At 37.5% G+C, this 18,452-nt stretch overlaps 1 protein-coding gene across 8 annotated transcripts in view; it reads right to left on the bottom strand.

Annotated features, from left to right (window-relative positions):
* The window catches only part of LOC144979980 (ras-specific guanine nucleotide-releasing factor RalGPS2-like), a 143,555-nt gene that overhangs the window by 87,758 nt on the left and 37,345 nt on the right, over positions 1-18,452 (bottom strand). For 6 of the 8 annotated variants that reach the window (XM_078927375.1, XM_078927374.1, XM_078927376.1 and 3 more), the window contains exons 2-3: positions 11,124-12,714; positions 10,071-10,174 (exon numbers count right to left, since the gene is read on the bottom strand). In XM_078927375.1, the coding sequence (XP_078783501.1) occupies positions 10,071-10,174; positions 11,124-12,320 (1,301 nt within the window). In that variant the 5' untranslated portion in view covers positions 12,321-12,714. The remainder of the gene's footprint in view (positions 1-10,070; positions 10,175-11,123; positions 12,715-18,452) is intronic. The other 2 variants (XM_078927378.1, XM_078927377.1) reach the window with 1 other exon arrangement.

An 18,452-nucleotide genomic window follows, 5' to 3' on the forward strand; every position in this document is an offset into this window, starting at 1 on the left:
ATTCAACATACATGGATGGATTGAACGTTAATGCCTGCAACAATCTTAGCTTACAGGTGCCAAAGACAAAGCTAAGAAAACTGGGTTTGATGTCAATTTTATGAATGATCGGTCTTTTCGGAGCCTGGACGGCAAACAAAACGCATACCCGGATAGAAGGTCGGTGCCTGCAATAAGCTTGGCTTTTAAAGGCACCGAAGAAAAGTTAAGAGAATTGGGAATGAAAGATCAGGTATGAGGGTGGGTCGAAAATTCGATTACGCAACGCTTAGACTCAGAAAGGCATCAATAGTTATGTGTTTGTCTGTTTTTCTCTTTTGTTTTGTTTCTTGTTCTTTATTGTTAGGTTTGGGTTGCTTTTTTTGTTTTGTTTTGTTTTTTGTTGTTGTTGTTTTGTTTTTTTTTTTTTGTTGTTTTTTTTTTTTTTTTGGGGGGGGGGGGGGGGGGGAATTAGGGTTTTTTTTTTTTTTTGTTTGTATGTTTTTCTTTTGGTTCTTTTTGTACTTTGTTTTATGTTGATTTTTTATAAACGCCAAAACGATTTTTGTCTACATCAGTTCCTATGAGTTCAGGGATAAAAAATAAATCCAAAAACTGAGAAGACAACATAGAAAGAATAACTGCAATAAATTCTCAAAGTGTCCGAAAAAGATTGACCAAAGTTGACATCTTAATTCACAGGAAGTTAGTTTTGAGAAAATTGAGATTAAAATTTGGATAATGTTTATATAGAGAATATAAAAAATAAAATTGTAGTATTGAGATATGGGAATTAAATTGTGTTTATCATGCAAATAATTGATGAGTAAACTGGGGTGACAATGCTTAAAGTTTATTATCGATTAGCCTAAAAATCATGGAAATGTGACTTAGTACTTTTATCATTATGCTCTTCACTTTTTCATTACTTCAAAGCTACTCTTGTTATTTTTTGGTGCCATTAACCCGAAGGCTAAAGCGCAGCTGGTCGCAGATGGTTCGGATAAATAGATCGGAGGCCAACATTTAAAATCTAGCATCGACCATGTTATGGAATCCCCATAGGAAAGGGAGACTTTTGATAGTTCCTGGTTCCTGGTAGTAAGCACACATAAAAATAATAATAATAATAACACTAATTTGCTATTTCATCACTGAAAAAGAAAAACACGCACTCTGGTGAATGATCATCATCCAACAGCCTCCTCAAGAAGTAATGAGTACATTGTGGAAAGGTTAATTGAATGGTTAAGTCCATTCTATAGCAACAAGCTCAAACTCTCTCTCTCTCTCTCACACACACACACACACACACACACACACCACATGTAAACGGCCCATTTACTTGGCACTGTAGTTTGTAAGACGCATCTTCCTCCGTAGCCTTGCATTGCTAGAAGGTAATGTGTACATGGGAATCACTCATGTTGTACCAGTAAACAAAGTGGAAGTAAATAATCTTGCCCAAGAAAAAGAAAAAGGAGAACAACAAAAAAGATAGAAATTGGAAGCAGTTGTTGACATGTTATTGAAGACCGTTGAGGGCTGATTTATCAAGACGATGAGCAGACAGACTGCTCACATATTTATTTGCATGATGTTACATTTCATTCAATACTGCTGCACTTATTAGCCGATGACGACATGAATCCAAAATTCCCATTTACAGGTATTGCGTTGTTTTTTGTTTGTTTGTTTGTTTTTGATTTGTTTCTACTTTATTTTTCTTCTTTTTTTTTTTTTCAAAGCTGTTCCCTTCATTTAGGTTATATTTGTTTAAAGTTCATCTCGGACCGCGATCCTCTCGTATACAATGCGATGCCCCCAATCCCTTTTCTTTACCAAAAATGAACTATTTCACTGCACATCAAAATGTTACTTAACTTAAAACCCAATCAGGAGTGGGGGGAGGGGGGGGGGAGGAGAAGGGGCAGTCCTTCTTTTCGCTCGTTTCTGGTCAAAATAATCATTTTTTTAAAAATAAAGTAAGAAAAGAAAAGAAAAATGTGTTTTGTTAGTGTGGTTAGGATAGACCAGGTGGTTAAGTCCACTTTGCCACAACTATTATGTAACGGTAATACAGGATACTCGAGTGGAGGGAGGGTTTGGGGGGGGGGGGGGGGGGTCTGATTAAGGAAAATATCCTATTTGCACCAAGCCCGATGGGGATTTAATGGGGCGAATTAAAGAGTGACCTTGCAAGTTTAAACAAGATCAACTGCAGCCACAGCAGCAGCCAAGGCCTAAATGTACATAAATAGAACGAGTGCGTGGGAGTAACGGCAACTTCCATTATTTATCAAACTGGGTATAGATAGTATGCATTTGTCTTAGAAGCTCACAGCATTGCCATCCGGAAGTATAACGGACCAACACACAAAACTTTGAACCGTGAACTTTAATAGTCCGGATAATACAGTTAAATGAGCGTTACTCATAAAAGCGGATGGCAAAAACCAATAACACAGACCTGAGTGACGTCATCTTCGTTCTATCTAAATATCACTGAGTGGAATATTTTAAGTTCTGAGAAAAAAAATTTTCATGTAAAATGAAAACAAACTGATAGTGTCCTGATCAAGACACAATTTTTCTCGATTATGTCACAGAGAATTTAGAAGAAGAGGAAACGTTCCGTCAAAATTAGCTTTCACTTTAGAAAGAAAAAAAAATCCCAGGATCAGCTGAAGGGGATTTAATGGGACGAATTAAAGAGTGGCCTTGCAAGTTTAACTCTTTTTTATTTTCAAGATTTACCCCAAAACTTCACACCCAACTAACACAAAAATATAGTATTTTATCACTCAAACACAATAGCAGTATCTATGTTCTAGCGATAAATCATTTCTTTAGCAAAACATGCTCCACAACATCATCTTCATCTTCTTTAAATTTTATGATGTACAAGAGAAATTTGAATACGAAAAATGTTGGTTGTATCGTAACGAATGTGACGATTTTCCTATGGTTGGTAAGGAGATGGTTAAACAAGCTCAACAGAAGCAGCCGCCAAAGAACCCTGAGGCCCAAAGAACTAATAAAGATGAGAGAAGATAGACTGAAATGTTAAAAGACGAGAGAGAGGGAGTAAGTAGAACAAAAAGGGACACCCAAATTGGATAGGGTATAGGATATGAAAGAACTGGGCCTGGAGGAAGATGATGCTATGAACCGAGATACATGGAATGAGATGTGTCGTTAATTATGACAACCCTGCAAAATGCGGGATACGCCGAAAGAAGAAGAAGAAAGAGGTATATCACTGAGTGGCGAGTTTTTAAGTTCTGAGAAAGAAACTTTTTCATGAAAATTTAAAAAAGAAAAAAAAATGATACTATAACACAATTTGTCACAGAGAATTTAGAAGAAGAAGAAAAATGTGAGTGGACACGTTTCGTCAAAATTAGCCTTCACTTAAAAAATAAAGATGCAGGATTTGCACTGATGACGGTCAAACACAAGAAGTTCAAAAAGGAGTAATATTTCTCAGTTGTCTAGATCTTTTTATTTGTATGTTTGTTTGCTTGCTTGTGTCCTCTCTTTCTTTTCTTTTTCTTTTTTATTGTTTTGTTTAGATTGTTCTGTTTGTTTGTTCTTCCACTCTTTTTCAATTTCTTTAATTTTATTTTCCTTGGCGCTGTTCCATGTCCTTTACTAACTATGATCAGGAAAGAGAAAAAGTCAACCTCTACCCCCACACGCTTTTACGCGTACATATCAATAAAACCTCAGAAATAATTGATCGAGAGCGCCAATAAATAAATCTCAAATAGCAAGAGGTGGCGTGGGGGGGGGGGGGGGTGTATGTTAAAAGGCCGCCGCCTGACCATCTTCTCCCCTCACAAAGTCAAGTGCAATGTCCGGGTGGCTCAATACCATGCCACAATACATCGGTCAACTCTATCATAACCCTGACAAAAAGTCCTTAAAAACTATTGCTCCATATTTTGACGACGTTGACACTTGACTCCCAATTTGTCGAGAAATGATATTAAACTGGAAGGTTAAAAAAAAAAAAAAAAAGTACCCGATTGTTAGTAGAGCACTCACTAGCTTCAGACGCAAAAGGACTGGGCTGGATTCCAAGTGAATCCAGATTTTTTTGTTTTTTTTGATGATTAGTTCTCACTAAATTATATCAATCAGATTATAAACGTTCAAGGTCACACATAACTTTGGGTGTTGGTACGTCATTTCCAGCTGGCGGATTTTGTGAGTATTTATCCAAACGCATGGCATCAATATTACTAAGAAGAAGTCAAAAGTTCTCAGGACAAAATGTAAAAAAAAAAAAAAAATGCGTTTCGCCAGAGTCCGGCAAACGGATAGGTCTGGCTGGCCATCAAAATGGAAGAGTTTCATTCAGTGGGTTGTCTGTCCTTTGATTGACCCGACGGGCTATATTACTATAGTTTGTGTAAAAAGATCAATAGTAACGATCAAACACAAAGAGAGAAGAAAGAAAAAAATCCATTATAATAATTATTGCAAATTTACATATTTTCGCATGTTATTAAATACATGATTTTTATCATTTCCAAGGGAATACCAACGCTGTAACGATCAGATTTTTAGTATGAAATGTTTCTTCTGTTCAGTCTTAGCTTAACTGTTTGTTGTTTTGTTGTTATCTTCACCGGCTTTTTAAAGATTATTTATTTGCTAGTTGCTTTTTTTTTTTGGGGGGGGGGTATTTTTTATTTGATTTAAAGCCATGGTGCATTGCGCATTTGGGAAAATGGCTGAGTGGATAAGAATATGAACAGGGCGACCGAAGCACGAACATCAACCCCCTCCCCACTCTTCATCACTTTGGTGATTTTGAATGATTTGCTTTTTAATTTACATCAAGTTCAAGATCATTATTCAATTTCATCGCCTGGGACACTGTCGATGTTTTATGTTGAAAATCGGTTTCCCCGACAGATTGACTCCCAACACCAGTCACGGTGAATAACAAATTTATACTTGAAACTGAAAAAAATGCAGATTGGAAACAAATCTCGTATTCAAAAAAGTGTTTACATAGCAAAACCCACACGTTTTGTTTTGTTTTGTTTGAGTGGACACGTTTATGGGGGTGGGGGGGGGGAGGAGAGGAGATAGATAGATAGATAGATAGATAGATAGATAGATAGATAGATAGATAGATAGATAGATAGATAGATAGATAGATAGATAGATAGATAGATAGATAGATAGATGAGAGAGAGGTGGGAGAGGGAGAGAAACAGAGAGAGGGGGGGAGGAGGACGTTTTCTTCAATTGTACACTCTGGTTGATAAAACGGACACTTTTATTACCGCACTGTCACAACGCGTGTCAAATAAGTGCAATATTCGATCTGCTACGACTTGGTATGCAAGACCTGTCCCTCGAGTGACCCGTACGTAGACCCAATCAAATCTCTTCCTGGAACCCTCAAAAGGTTTTATCGTATTGCTTTGGTCCCTACAAATCCAGACGACATGTTATTGCCCCGAAATGCCAACTGTACAATTTATAACGTAAATAAACAGAGGCCAATAATAGGTCTTATGTTCTGGAAAGAGTGCTGTATACAATGAACCGACTCGAACAAACAAAAACCAATTCGTTATCTTCTGCCATTCCAGAAATTCATGATTTACAGTCTCCACAAGAACGATAGTCAAGTTTATAGGATATGGCGTTAGCACTTAACATCAAAACTAAGTTCTGTTTTAATACTCCACAAGCGTCGCGAGAAGTTTCCAAATAAAGACAGTCTTTGACAGATCCAAGTGAATCATGAAAACTCCGAAACGTTCCAGAGGTGTTTTCGTGAACTACCAGTGAAGGATAATTTTTTTCTATTTACCCCTACACTTCTTTGAATTGCTTAATTTGCTCACCCATATTATTATGTTTAAACTTAAACCATTAACTCACTCAACCCTAACACCGACTATATCCGTAGTATCCCCGGGGTTACTTTTACCCCATGCCTATTTATTACATAATTATGCGACAAATAATAGGCGTAGTATCAAAGCTAATGATTTAGTTTTTACGTGTTAATGGTGGTTGAATAAAACTATCAATGTACATGCTCGTTTTAAATACATTTTTTTTCCAATTTTGAAAAGTAGCTAAATTCTCTAGGACTGAGTGAGTTAACCTTTAAAACTTGGCACGTCCGTTTTGATTAGTGGCTATCGAATCTGCCAGGGTAAGCAAGGCGATGTTAGCCCTAGTGTGAAAGCTGGACATACAGGGGGGAATACGAGGAAATTGGATGTGAAAATTGGATGCTTAATGCCACGACAGTCAACTCCTGTTATACCATTTGGAACTGGAACCAATTTTTAATTTGCATGTAAAAAGGAAATAGGCGGGAAACATCCCAATTAAGTATACGTTTTTTCTTTTTATTCCCGTCCACGCATACGTTTAAGCACTGGAGCACGTTAATATATTTTTTTTTGGAAACAATTCGTTGAATATTACTGTCAGTATAACCAATCCAATCCCTGACGTAGTAGCTCAACGTCTCTTGACTTAGGCTACATTACGAGACAATAAACGTGTGTTGAATCAGGTTATCGTGGCGGCAATTCACGTTGGGGTGTTTCGTCGTCGTCGTCGTCGTTGTCTTAGTGTCGTTGTTGGTGTTCTTGTCGTCGTTGTTGTTGTTGTCGTTGTCGTCGTCATCGTTGTTGTTGTTTTTGTTGTTGTTGTTGGCGATATCGTTTAAATAAGACAAGTGTTTCTCTGTTAGACCAGATTAACGATCTAATTATCAAAGCTCAACGGAGAAAGAAAGCCGAGATATGGAGGATATAAAGACGGACGAAAGTTTAGGAGAGAGAGAGAGAGAGAGAGAGAGAGAGAGAGAGAGAGAGAGAGAGAGAGAGAGAGAGAGAGAGAGATGAGCGAGGAAGTTTTCAATCATTAATGAAATCGCTCCAAGTCAACACAGAACACTGTCAAAACAGAAAAGGCTATTCTTAGACACATAGCATAATGCGATGCTATCGAAATTCGTTATTGTTATACTCGTATTGCATGCATCGTGCTACGGATCGCAATTTTCTTAATGGTTGAGAACTTTGCGTCAGTATAGCAACAATGGCCTTTAAAAGATACGGATTATAAAATCCGTCAAAGTAGCTAAATGATTAATTTGGATTCAGTTGATTTTTATTTTTTTTCCTCTTTAAAATAATGCGACCCATCGTGTCAGTCTGATATTTTGTCGTTTAAAGAGAGAAGCTATTTAGATTGGTCATTTCGTAGTTGTTAAAAATCAATGAAACGTCTGCGTTTCCTCGGAAGGAAGTAGGCATTGGCCATGTCGCTGCAGTTTTCGGGTTCGACAGTGAACCAACCCTGCCAGGGCCCAGCGACGAGATTGTCTTCCGTCTACTTTTCTGTTAGGACGTGCTTCCCTCGGCCTAAGACTTGTCTACAAGGCAGTGGCGGGTTTTTATTTCAGAGTTTCCGTCTCCTAGACAAGTTGCAAGCCCAGTCTTACGAGCCTTTCGGCCAAACGACTCTTTTGTCTTCAAACTGCCTATCTATTACAATGTGCTTGCTCGGCCTAAGACTTGTCTACAAGGCAGTGAGTGGCGGATTTTATATCCGAGTTCCCTTCTCCTAGACAGGTTGCAAGGTTAGTCTTACGAGCCTTCCGGCCAAATGACTTCAAACTGTGTATCTAATACGATGTACTTGCTCGACCTAAGACATCTCCTACAAGGCAGTGGCGGTTTTTATATCAGTTTCCTTTTCCTAGACAGGTTGCCAGCCTAGGTTTACAATTCCTGTCCAAGCGTGGTTTTAAATTCAGAGGTTTCCTCTCCTAGGCAGGTTGCCAACCAAGGCTCACGATTCCTGTCCAATTTTATTTCTCTTCAAATTTTTCCCTATGGATTTGCCTTTCCAGATATTATTTAAAGAGGAAATTCTAATTTTCACCATTGCAATTCGTTTGTATATTATAATATCCATTCACCAGTCGCCATTTTGTGTTTTGATGCGTCCCAGATATCTTAAATGTGACACGCCTTCAATCTCTTGATTTGTAATGAGTATGGTTTGATTTTTTAACGTCTCCGATTTTCATGTACATTGTCCTTGTACTTTCAATTCCTTTCTCATTCGAATTTCACAAGTAAAGCTTAACATTTAAGTTCACGCGATGGCCCATAAATAATGCTGCTTGTATAGATAAATTAGTATGCGCTTGGCTAAGAATTTCACAACATTGCCATCTGGAAGTATAACGGACCAACACACAAAACTATGTGTAATCTTAAACGTTTATGGTCTGGTTAATACCGTTTAGTGAGAATTACTCATAAATGCGGATGGCAAAAAACAACAAAGACCCTTCATTCTATCTATACCATCGTCTTCACATTGACCTCACTTGTATGCAAACATGTACTTACATCTATAAAATTCCCAAAATCAAAGTGAGAAGTTTCAAAAAAAGGGGAAAGAGAAATTTAAAAAATTAAAAAATTCTTGGACGTCTCTTGCATCATTATTTAATGATGAAATACGCCACCATGAACCGAATTCAAACACACTGTCTGCATCTGCGTGTGCGTGTTTGTGTGTGTGCGCGCGTGTACGTAAACGATAGATAGATAGATAGATAGATATAGATAGATAGATAGATAGATAGATAGATAGATAGATAGATAGATAGATAGATAGATAGAGAGAGAGAAATTGTGAGAGGGGGTGTGGAGACTATGAGAGAGAGAGAGAGAGAGTGTGTGTGTGTGTGTGTGTGTGTGTGTATGAAAGAGAGAGAGAGAGAGAGAGAGAGAGAGTGAGAGAGAGAGTGAGAAAGAGTGAGAGAGAGAGAGAGATATTTCAAATCAGACTCCCTCAATCGGTCAACAAGATGATTGATCTCTTCAGCAACCAATCACAAAATGGAAAGTGAAATCATACCCCTCCCCCCTCCAAGTAAAATCATAATAACAACAACAGCAGCAGCAAGAAGAAGGAGAAGAAGAGAAGAAGAAGAAGAAGAAGAAGAAGAAGAAGAAGAAGAAGAAGAAGAGAAGAAGAAGAAAGAAGAAGAAGAAAGAAGAAGAAGAAGAAGAAGAAGAAGAAGAAGAAGAAGAAGAAGAAGAAGAAAGAAAGAAGAAGAAGAAGAAGAAGAAGAAGAAGAAGAAGAAGAAGAAAGAAGAAGAAAGAAGAAAGAAGAAAGAAGAAAGAAGAAAGAAGGAAGAAGAAAGAAGGAAGAAGGAAGAAGAAGAAGAAGAAGAAGAAGAGGAGGAGGAGGAGGAGGAGGAGGAGGAGGAGGAGGAGGAGGAGGAGGAGGAGGAGGAGGAGGAGGAGGAGTAGAAGAAGAAGAAGAAGAAGAAGAAGAAGAAGAAGAAGAAGAAGAAGAAGAAGAAGAAGAAGAAGAAGAAGAAGAAGAAGAAGAAGAAGAAGAAGAAGAAGAAGAAGAAGAAGAAGAAAGAAGAAGACAAGGAAGAAGAAGAAGAAGAAGAAGAAGAAGAAGAAGAAGAAGAAGAAGAAGAAGAAGAAGAAGAAGAAGAAGAAGAAGAAGAAGAAGAAGAAGAAGAAGAAGAAGAAGAAGAAAGGCGATGTGTGGGGGTGGAGAGGGAAAGTTGAGGATCTGGTGAATTAGAGGCAAATGACCCCTTCCAGAAACGGACAATAACACCGCAAAGTAGGTGCCTAACGTCATGATCTAACAGAAGCAAGTATCTAATTCATGCTGAGGGGTCAAAAAAATAAGGGAGAGGGGAAGGGGTGTCCATAAAAAAAAATCGACTGCGCCCCGGGATCGATACATTATATTCTGTTCACTTCTCCGAAAGGACCAGCTCTTCGGTCTTGAGCGATGAGGTAAAAGTTGGATGTTCTTTGCACATTGCTATCGACGCATTGGTTTGATGCGAGTAGTATTAATTACTGTGCGCATGATGTCTTCCGGAAGTTTATCTCAAAGCAAGTTACAGAATTTCCTTCAGGAAAGAGTGTGTATAGCGTTTCATGATGGACACTCTTTTGGATAAATACAAACCAAAGGTGTCAGATAGTCAGTACAAATCAAGAAAGTAACAAAAGACATTCTATTATTAGAATATAAAGGCTCTTACCTGGGAAACAAACTGGTTCCCGAGGGACGCCTCACAGCTTTAGGTAGACGAAACTTAGTGGTAATAGGCAGGGGACCATGGTAGGAGCTCGTTCTCTTGATGCTCTGTGGATATAAAATTAATAAAGAAATAAATTGATGAATGAATGAATAAAATGTGAATCTATCATTTCGGGAAAAAAACACAAAAAAACAATGAAACACAATGCTCATAGTTTGCGGTCAAACAAGCTCATCAATTGATTATTATATGAGTCTTTAAAATCCTACAATTGGAGTTTCGAACGAGTTCCAAATACCGCTCCGGGACTTCCTGAACGAGAACGAGTTGGGAACGAGTTACCAGAACGCGTCATAATCTATTTTTAGTAAGACAGACGCGTGCAGGCGAACAAAAAAATTATTGAACTTCCAACGTTTTGCTGTTGTTGTTTTGTTTTGTTTTGCTTTTTGTTTCTGATTTTTTTTCTAAACAAAAGATAATTGGGACGCCTCGTAATATTTTACTATTATGCAATAGCAAAATATGGTTTTCCCCAGATCGACCGGGGTATAATAAGCATTAAAATCAGCATCTCTGTGATGGATGCAACAGAATGGAAGAAAGAACAATTCCGAATCCACGTGGATGGATTATTTGTATCGTCCTGTAAGTGGAGCGTAATGGGGGTTTTATTGTATATTAGTATTTATGTGATTAACTGGTATCTGCAAACGCAAATATATATATCACCTCAAAAAGCATCGTCAAATAATAGTGATGATAGACTTATATAGTGCTAACCCAAGAAATCACAACATAAAAATAATCCTATTGTCTCTATTGTGAGTAGGAACAAGAGTTTTGACTCTTCGTTTCTATGTGCTTAGCTGCGATACTTTTATGTCATATTAAAAGGTCACAAAATATTTTAATTTATGATATTTAATCAGGTTTGACGTGACACAATCATTAGTTCGCTTGACTTTGAACAACGTGCTTTATTTAATTGTTTAAAATAAATAGATAAATAAATAAATAAATAAAGAGAAGCATGCTTTACACTTCTCTTACCCCTTTGGACGGAGAGGACAAAAAGTGTTGTAGAGGTAAGGATGAGAGGATGTGCGGTAACTGGAACAGATGGTGGTTGCAGTTGTGCTGGTGATGGTGGTGGTGTTGGAGGTGAGGTGGGCAATGGCGAGTCGGAGAGTGAAGGGGACTCTGATTCTGCAGTTGTTGCTGATGGTGATTATTGTTCAGTTTTCTTAGAGAAGAAGGTGGCGGTAATGTGCGAGAATCGTAGTGGCCGGTGTTGGCGGTGATATTTCCAGAACAGGCTTCCGACTTGTGCTGGGGTGATTGGTTGGTCTGCTGATGTGGGTGAAGATTGAGTTGTTGTGGATTGTGATGATGAAGATGATGAGAATTCCGATTAAAATGAGACTGATGGTGTTGAGGAGATAACTGAAGTTGAAGCTGAAGCCGATGCCGGCTAGCGTTGCTGTTATTACTATTGTTACTGTTCTTACATTCCTGGTTAGGCTGTAGTATGTTGTTATTTTCATGAGCATTAGGCGCATTGAGGTTGGGCTTATGTCTACCGCTAACGTCATGACTGTATCGACGAAAGGGCATCACGGAGGGGGATGATGACGGAGACGACGGCTGTTGAAGTCGATGGAAGGAACTCTGTCTTTCTATGACATTGCTGCTATGGCGTCGAGAAGCGCCAGCCGAGGAAGAGCCAAGGCCACTGTTGTTGCTACTACCACTACTACTACTACTACTACATCCGTTCTCATTCTCGTGATTCTTTGTCGAGTTGCCATTATCGTTGCTCTTGGAAATGACAACAGGTGGTCTGGTGTTGAGTTGAGTTGAGCCAACGGCAACTGAAGTGATCGGTCTCGTTGATTTGAACGCATTGGTCGTCGTCGTTGCTGTTGTTGATGATGGAGTAAATAGCGGTGACGTAGTAGCTCTGACCTTTGAACTATTTGTCGTTGTTGCAGTGTTTGTAGTGGTGAAAATGATCGTTGTGGTAGCCGCCGTCGTCGTCGCAGTAGGTGTAGAAAACGTAAGAGCGCATGGGTTCGGCGCTACGACGATACCCGATCTTCTTCTCACGGTTCCTCCTCCGGGTGGTGTCGAAGTTGTTAAAGATGATGATATTGCAGTTGTGGAAGAAGATGATATCGATGATGATGGCAGAGACGTCCGAATATAGACATTATCGATTTGGGTGAGTAAGGAATCGACCTCCGCCATGGTGTAAATCCAACCAGTGAGACAATAATCCAAACCCCAGCAGGTATTACATCCAGCGGAAACAACAAGGATGATATGATCACCAAAGAGCAGCAGACAAGAAACACAAGACAATGTCTGGAATTCATTGCATGGTTTCGGATTCTAGGACGATAATGATGAGAAAATAAACAATGCAGATAGTTGTAGATTTCCTCGATTGTCTTCACGTTGAAAGCCCGGCCATACTCCGGAAGTACGGACAATCCGGTAAATTCCAATGTCATCAAGTAAACCGGTGGTAAATTAGCGTAATCCGAAATAGTCGAAATTCAGTAAGGATTCACGATGAGAACAGATACGAATTGTTAAGTTAACACACCCAAAGTTTAAGGTACGAAAGACACACCTCACCCTGGATGTCAGACAAAAATAATCAGATATTGCGAAAATACATATTATATATTTTTTAAGGGGAGGGGCGACACCTGAAACTATTTTCAAGAATAATGGCTATATCCAATATCTTTTTATATTGGGACATTGCCTATGACCAATGGATTCGAACCATGTGATTTATTTCGGTGGGCGTGTCCGGTTGCCATGGTGACGGCCGCCATCTTGGATTTTACTCTTCTCTGGGTGCAATTTTTAAAAGTTACTTTCTCAATAAGTTTCCATGGAATTTTCTTGAAATTTTGCATGGTTGTATTTTTGTATATTATAAAAAAAAATACAGAGCATTTTTTAAATATTTTTAATAGATTTTTATTTATAAATTTTTTTAAAAAATAATTTTTCGGTATGATAAAAATCATGTTTTTTGACATAAAAATGTCAATTTTTCAAAAAATAATAAAGATATTTAAAATTCCTTCTATATGATTTTAGATAATCACTATAGCTCTAGACATGCAAAGTTTTAAACAAATTGATTGATAAATGACAAAATAAGATAAAAAAGATTGTTAAAAAATGTCATTTTGAGAAAAACGAGATCAAAGATAACAATGAATGAAAATAATAAGACAAAACGGTACAACCAGCTCAAAACATACCAGCACCGTATGAGGGTCCCCCGTGTTCTTTTTCTGCCTCCCTCTGGGCTTTTTCACGGGTCTGAGCTTTCATTTTGCCTCTTTTTTTTCTCTTTATGTTGAGCAACCCTTATGCTTTGGTCAAGTCTTTTTGACTCTGCTTCCTGACTCAACATCTGGGAGTGTTCTCCCAGTCCACCGATGCTCAAAGACACTTTCAGGGATGTTATTTCTGTTGGACCAAAATTATACTCTGCACCAAACTCAACTTTTTTCAGGGAATGGAAGTATGTTTTATGGCATCTTGACCAAACAGAATTATGAAACCTTTCGTTTGGATTTTGTGTTGTCTTCATCTCACAACAAAATCATATACAGGCTTCAAGTGCTCATGAAGCAAATCAAAATTCAAAGGTGTATGTAGACGCTGCTTGTGTCAACAGGATACACATGGGCAGCAATATATTTTTTATAAAAGCATCTGGAGTCCGGTTCAGGAGGACAATACTTATGTTGAGGGAAGTCATTGGTGGAATAACCGTGGTAAAGACCGGCAAGAATAGCCCATCTCATTTCTTTCCGCTGCGGCATTGCTTGGAATCGCTTTATCATAATACTACTATCACACACCCAATTCCAATCAAAGATTTGTGGCCACGAATCAACCATGAGCCATCATAACTTTCTTGCTTTCTTGGCTTATGTAGCAAATAATTGTTGCCAACGTTTGGATTTTTTGGTCACTTTAGGTATATTTATAATAATCCAGTAAAAATTGGAAATATTTAGAGATAATTAACGTGAATACGTGTCAAAATTTGATAAACAAATTGATCAATCGGAATGTAAACAAATCGTAGTAAAAGTAATAGTAATAGAGGCGAACTTTCACCCTGACTCAACATCCAATCCCTGGCGCGGAGTCGGAGGTCGAGAACAAGGTCAGCCAATCAGATCGCACCATTCGTGATCACGTTGTATTTACCTGACAACTTGACTCTTATCAGCTGTTTGACACACAATCTTTGTTCGCGACTAACAGTTTCTAAACCCCTCCCCTGCCCATATTGTGATATTTATGAGACTGAAACCTTGTCAACTAGACGGGCAAAGAGTAGACTAAACTATCGATATCAAAATCTACAACATCGATGTGTATTATAATGCTTTTCAGCCCTATTATTTTCAGTTGAATTCTCACAAAAAATTGAAAAGTTCGGTATTTTCATGTCGACTTCCATGTTTATGAAAGACGATTTACAAACTTTATATTATCCAAATCACCATCTCAGTGCTGAAAATATGTGAAAAAATGATTGTTCTTTTATAATAAATAAAAAACTGAAATTTTATATTTTGACCCAAAAATCGATATTTCAGGTGTCGCCCCTCCCCTTAAACACTTCAATACTGCGAATTATGATCAGGTACACCTTTCACAGGATCTATAACTGATTAAAAATAAGCTATACATTTTCTATTTCCTGTAAAACACCATTTATTTAAGCGCTTCTTTGATTTGCGCTCACGAGATCTTAGCTCCGTTAGTATATGAATTCAGTAACCAGTATTGATATACTTTACATCAATGGTGAAGCTTGATGCCTGGCTCAAATAAAATTAAGAATTAAAAAGAGTGACAGATGCTACACTGGGACCTTTATTGAACACTTAAAACGAGTAAAGAAAGAGAAAATAATAATAATGATGATAATAATAAATACGACTTTTCTTTTGGTCTGGGAACAATGAACTGCAAATAGCGTTGCAGTAACGTTAGATCACAACCAGAACCGGTTACGGAAAGCACGGAATGTTAGAGTAGGCCCAAGTTAGTGAACGGTAGCACGGTGCTCATGGGATGCACAGCGTGTACACAAATAATGTAGGAAATGGGTAAGTGCAAGTTGCAGGAAATGGTAAATTATTCTTTAGGAAAATTTGCAGGTAGGTATGCGGACGATAATTATTTAATGTGTATGTTTAAGAGTGCGTGAGTGTATGTGTGGAGTGAGTATGCGTGTGTGTAGTAGCAATCGTTGGAGGTCAAGGTCAGAAGATTTCCACAGCAGACAATGCCAGACAAACGTAAGAGAATGCTCGGAATGACGCAAAGTAAAAGTAACTATTGGTTAACCCACATGCCCGTGTCCTTCAGATAACGGTCTTAATGTCGTAAATTGACTTTAAATTTTACTATAATTATATACATTTTTAAAAAATCTATTTCTAAGCGCATTGACGTCTGTAACTTTCTATTGACTCGCAACATATAAAATATGGTTGCCAGGTCGATTTGAATAACACAGAACAAGAAGTTTGGTTTGCTTTTGTTTTCTATTGGGGTTTGCTTTTGTTTTCTATTGGGGTTTGTTTTTTTGGATGTTTGTTTTTGTTTTCTTTTTGGTGGGTGTGTGTGCGCGTTTGTTTTAATGGGTTTTTAAAAGCCGCTCAAAAATGTACGACATTCAAAACACCAACAGACCGGCATGGTCTGTGAGTAGGCCAATCATTTCTTTTACCTACCAAACATTTTTGTAAGCTCAGCGTGGGTGGCCCTTAAAATTATACTACATTTTAAAATAAAGATATCTTTAACAAATAAAAGTTTGTGGAGTACTGATAGTCCAATTGGTAGATCACTCGTTTCTCGAAAGAAAGAACTAGTTTCGATCTCCAGATGCCAAAAGATTATAAAGGTGAAAAAGGCAGGGAAGAAGAAGAAGAAGAAGAAGAAGAAGAAGAAGAAGAAGAAGAAGAAGAAGAAGAAGAAGAAGAAGAAGAAGAAGAAGAAGAAGAAGAAGAAGAAGAAGAAGAAGAAGAAGAAAGATTAATAGTCTGATTAGATTATTTACATCTTAATCTAATCCACAGGTACGTAGATTAAATGGTGAGACGATTGAATCAGTTTTGTTTTGTTTTTGTTTATAAATGTAATTTTGGGTTGTTTTTTATTTTTGTTTTGTTTTGTTTTTAGGGGTAGGGGGGCTTCTGACCACTATGTTCACCAAGCAGTAATTAGGGCAGCTGGATCTGAGTAATTTGTGATAGACTTAGGATAAAACATCTTATAAGCAGTAAGTGACTGCTACTGTCGGCCGCGGAAAGGGGGATAATTCTTCCGCTACATTACGACAATCAAGTCTTAGGATCAAGACTATTTTGACTAATTAATGTTTTGATCAACTTTTAAATCATCGATTAAGGAGTACGTAATTCTAAAAAAATAAATAAATAAATAATAATAATAATAATAATAATAATAATAATAATAATAATAATAATAATAATAATAATAATAATAATAATAATAATAATAATAATAATATAATAATAATAATAATAATAATAATTCTGGCGAAAAGACTACAAAGGTGATTTATCATTGTAAGACGGCAATGCAAGGACATCCCGAATCGAGATATTATGAGTGAATACAGGTGAATCGACTAGCGAACAGGAAGATAACTCTACAAATCATAACAAGTTATCGAGGCAGGGGAGAAAGGCAATAATAACTACTACTAATACATTTTACGAGGGAGAGAGCTGGGAGGCCTGCGAACGGTTTTACGGCTTAGCTGCTACACTAATAATAATTATTCCTAGTTGTTAATGTTGGCCTTTTCAAGGCCAAGGGCATGGTAAAAATAATAATATAAGGGCAGAACTAACTGCCAACACAAATTTTTAGGGCTATAGATAGTATGCGCTTAGCTAAGAAGCTCACAACATTGCCATCCGGAAGTATAATGGACACAACACACAAAACTATGCGTGACGTTGAACTTTTATAGTCTGGATAATACAGTTAAGTGAGAATTACTCATAAACGCGTGTGGCAAAAAACAATAACGAAGATCCGAGTGACGTCAACTTAATACTATCTATATGATCTAGTGGTACGATACTCGCCTTCGGATCGGAAGGTCCAGGGTTCGATTTCCCACTCTGAGTGGTGCATAGTTGGAAAAAGGCTCTTTACTCACATTCTCTCACCGTATTCAGGTGTAAAAAAAAAAAAATGAATACCGCTCACTGCGTTGTCTCTGTACGAAAAAAAAATAAATGTAATATCGCCAAATAGGCGTCATGATTCGTCCTATATTAAAGTTAAGTGTTGCTATTGTTTAGCGCGTTTAGAAGATATTGCTCTATATAAATGATCGATATAACACGAAAAAGAGTGACCTTATTGCTTGTCAAACAGATATAGATATCAATATAGTCATTCTTTTCGGGGAAAGTATACTACATGAAATTAACCCAAATTTCAATATTTTGACAAGGGAATTTTTTTTTCAAAGTGCCCATGGGGGGGGGGGGGGGGGGGTCAATCACGTCATCAGGTTGTATTGTATTGATAGTAAGGGGTTAAATATAATATAATATATCGCTAGACGGTCTGGTCTGTCTAACCAATTCTGACTTGACTAAACAATAATAGAAATATCATGAACGTGTAAACTCAGACGTAATGACTTATTAAAGGGTCGGCAAGACGATATCCGACGATCGATCGATCGACCAACCCATTGGCTGGCTAAAAATAGAACAACAAATGAATCTGACATGTTGTCTCTAAAAGGTAATATGTCGGGTTGAATCAGATACCAACAACAACAACAACAACAACAACAACAACAACAACAACAACAACAACAACAACAACAACAACAACAAAAGTGACTCTTAAGTTAAAATGCCTACAAATTTGAGACTTCAATAAGTGGTAGTGTAAAATTTAAAAAAAAAAAAAAAGGAAAATATCTTTGTTGTTTTACACTACTCGCGGCTACCTATTTACAATTCACATCTAACCATCAGACCTGGCTAAGACATCAAGCATAAGGGGTAAGGGGGGGGGGGGGGAAGAGAGATCTGAATATTTCGACCCAAAATTGTATCAATGTTACTGTTATTATAATAATAAAAATATATGGTTTTTATATAGCGCCTTACCCCGTATATCAACACGCTCAAAGCAATCAATTATCATTTCCAAATGCTTTAGAATCGATACGGTGTGGTTCAACCTGGTCATACATTGTAATTTGCCATTATTGTCTATGAATTCATTGCATTGCATTTTTTTTCCCACTTCACTCAAATTGAT

The sequence above is a fragment of the Berghia stephanieae genome, chromosome 9 (assembly GCF_034508935.2).
Source record: "Berghia stephanieae isolate SIO BIC M18660-M18661 chromosome 9, UCSD_Bste_1.3, whole genome shotgun sequence".
NCBI lineage: Eukaryota > Metazoa > Mollusca > Gastropoda > Nudibranchia > Aeolidiidae > Berghia > Berghia stephanieae.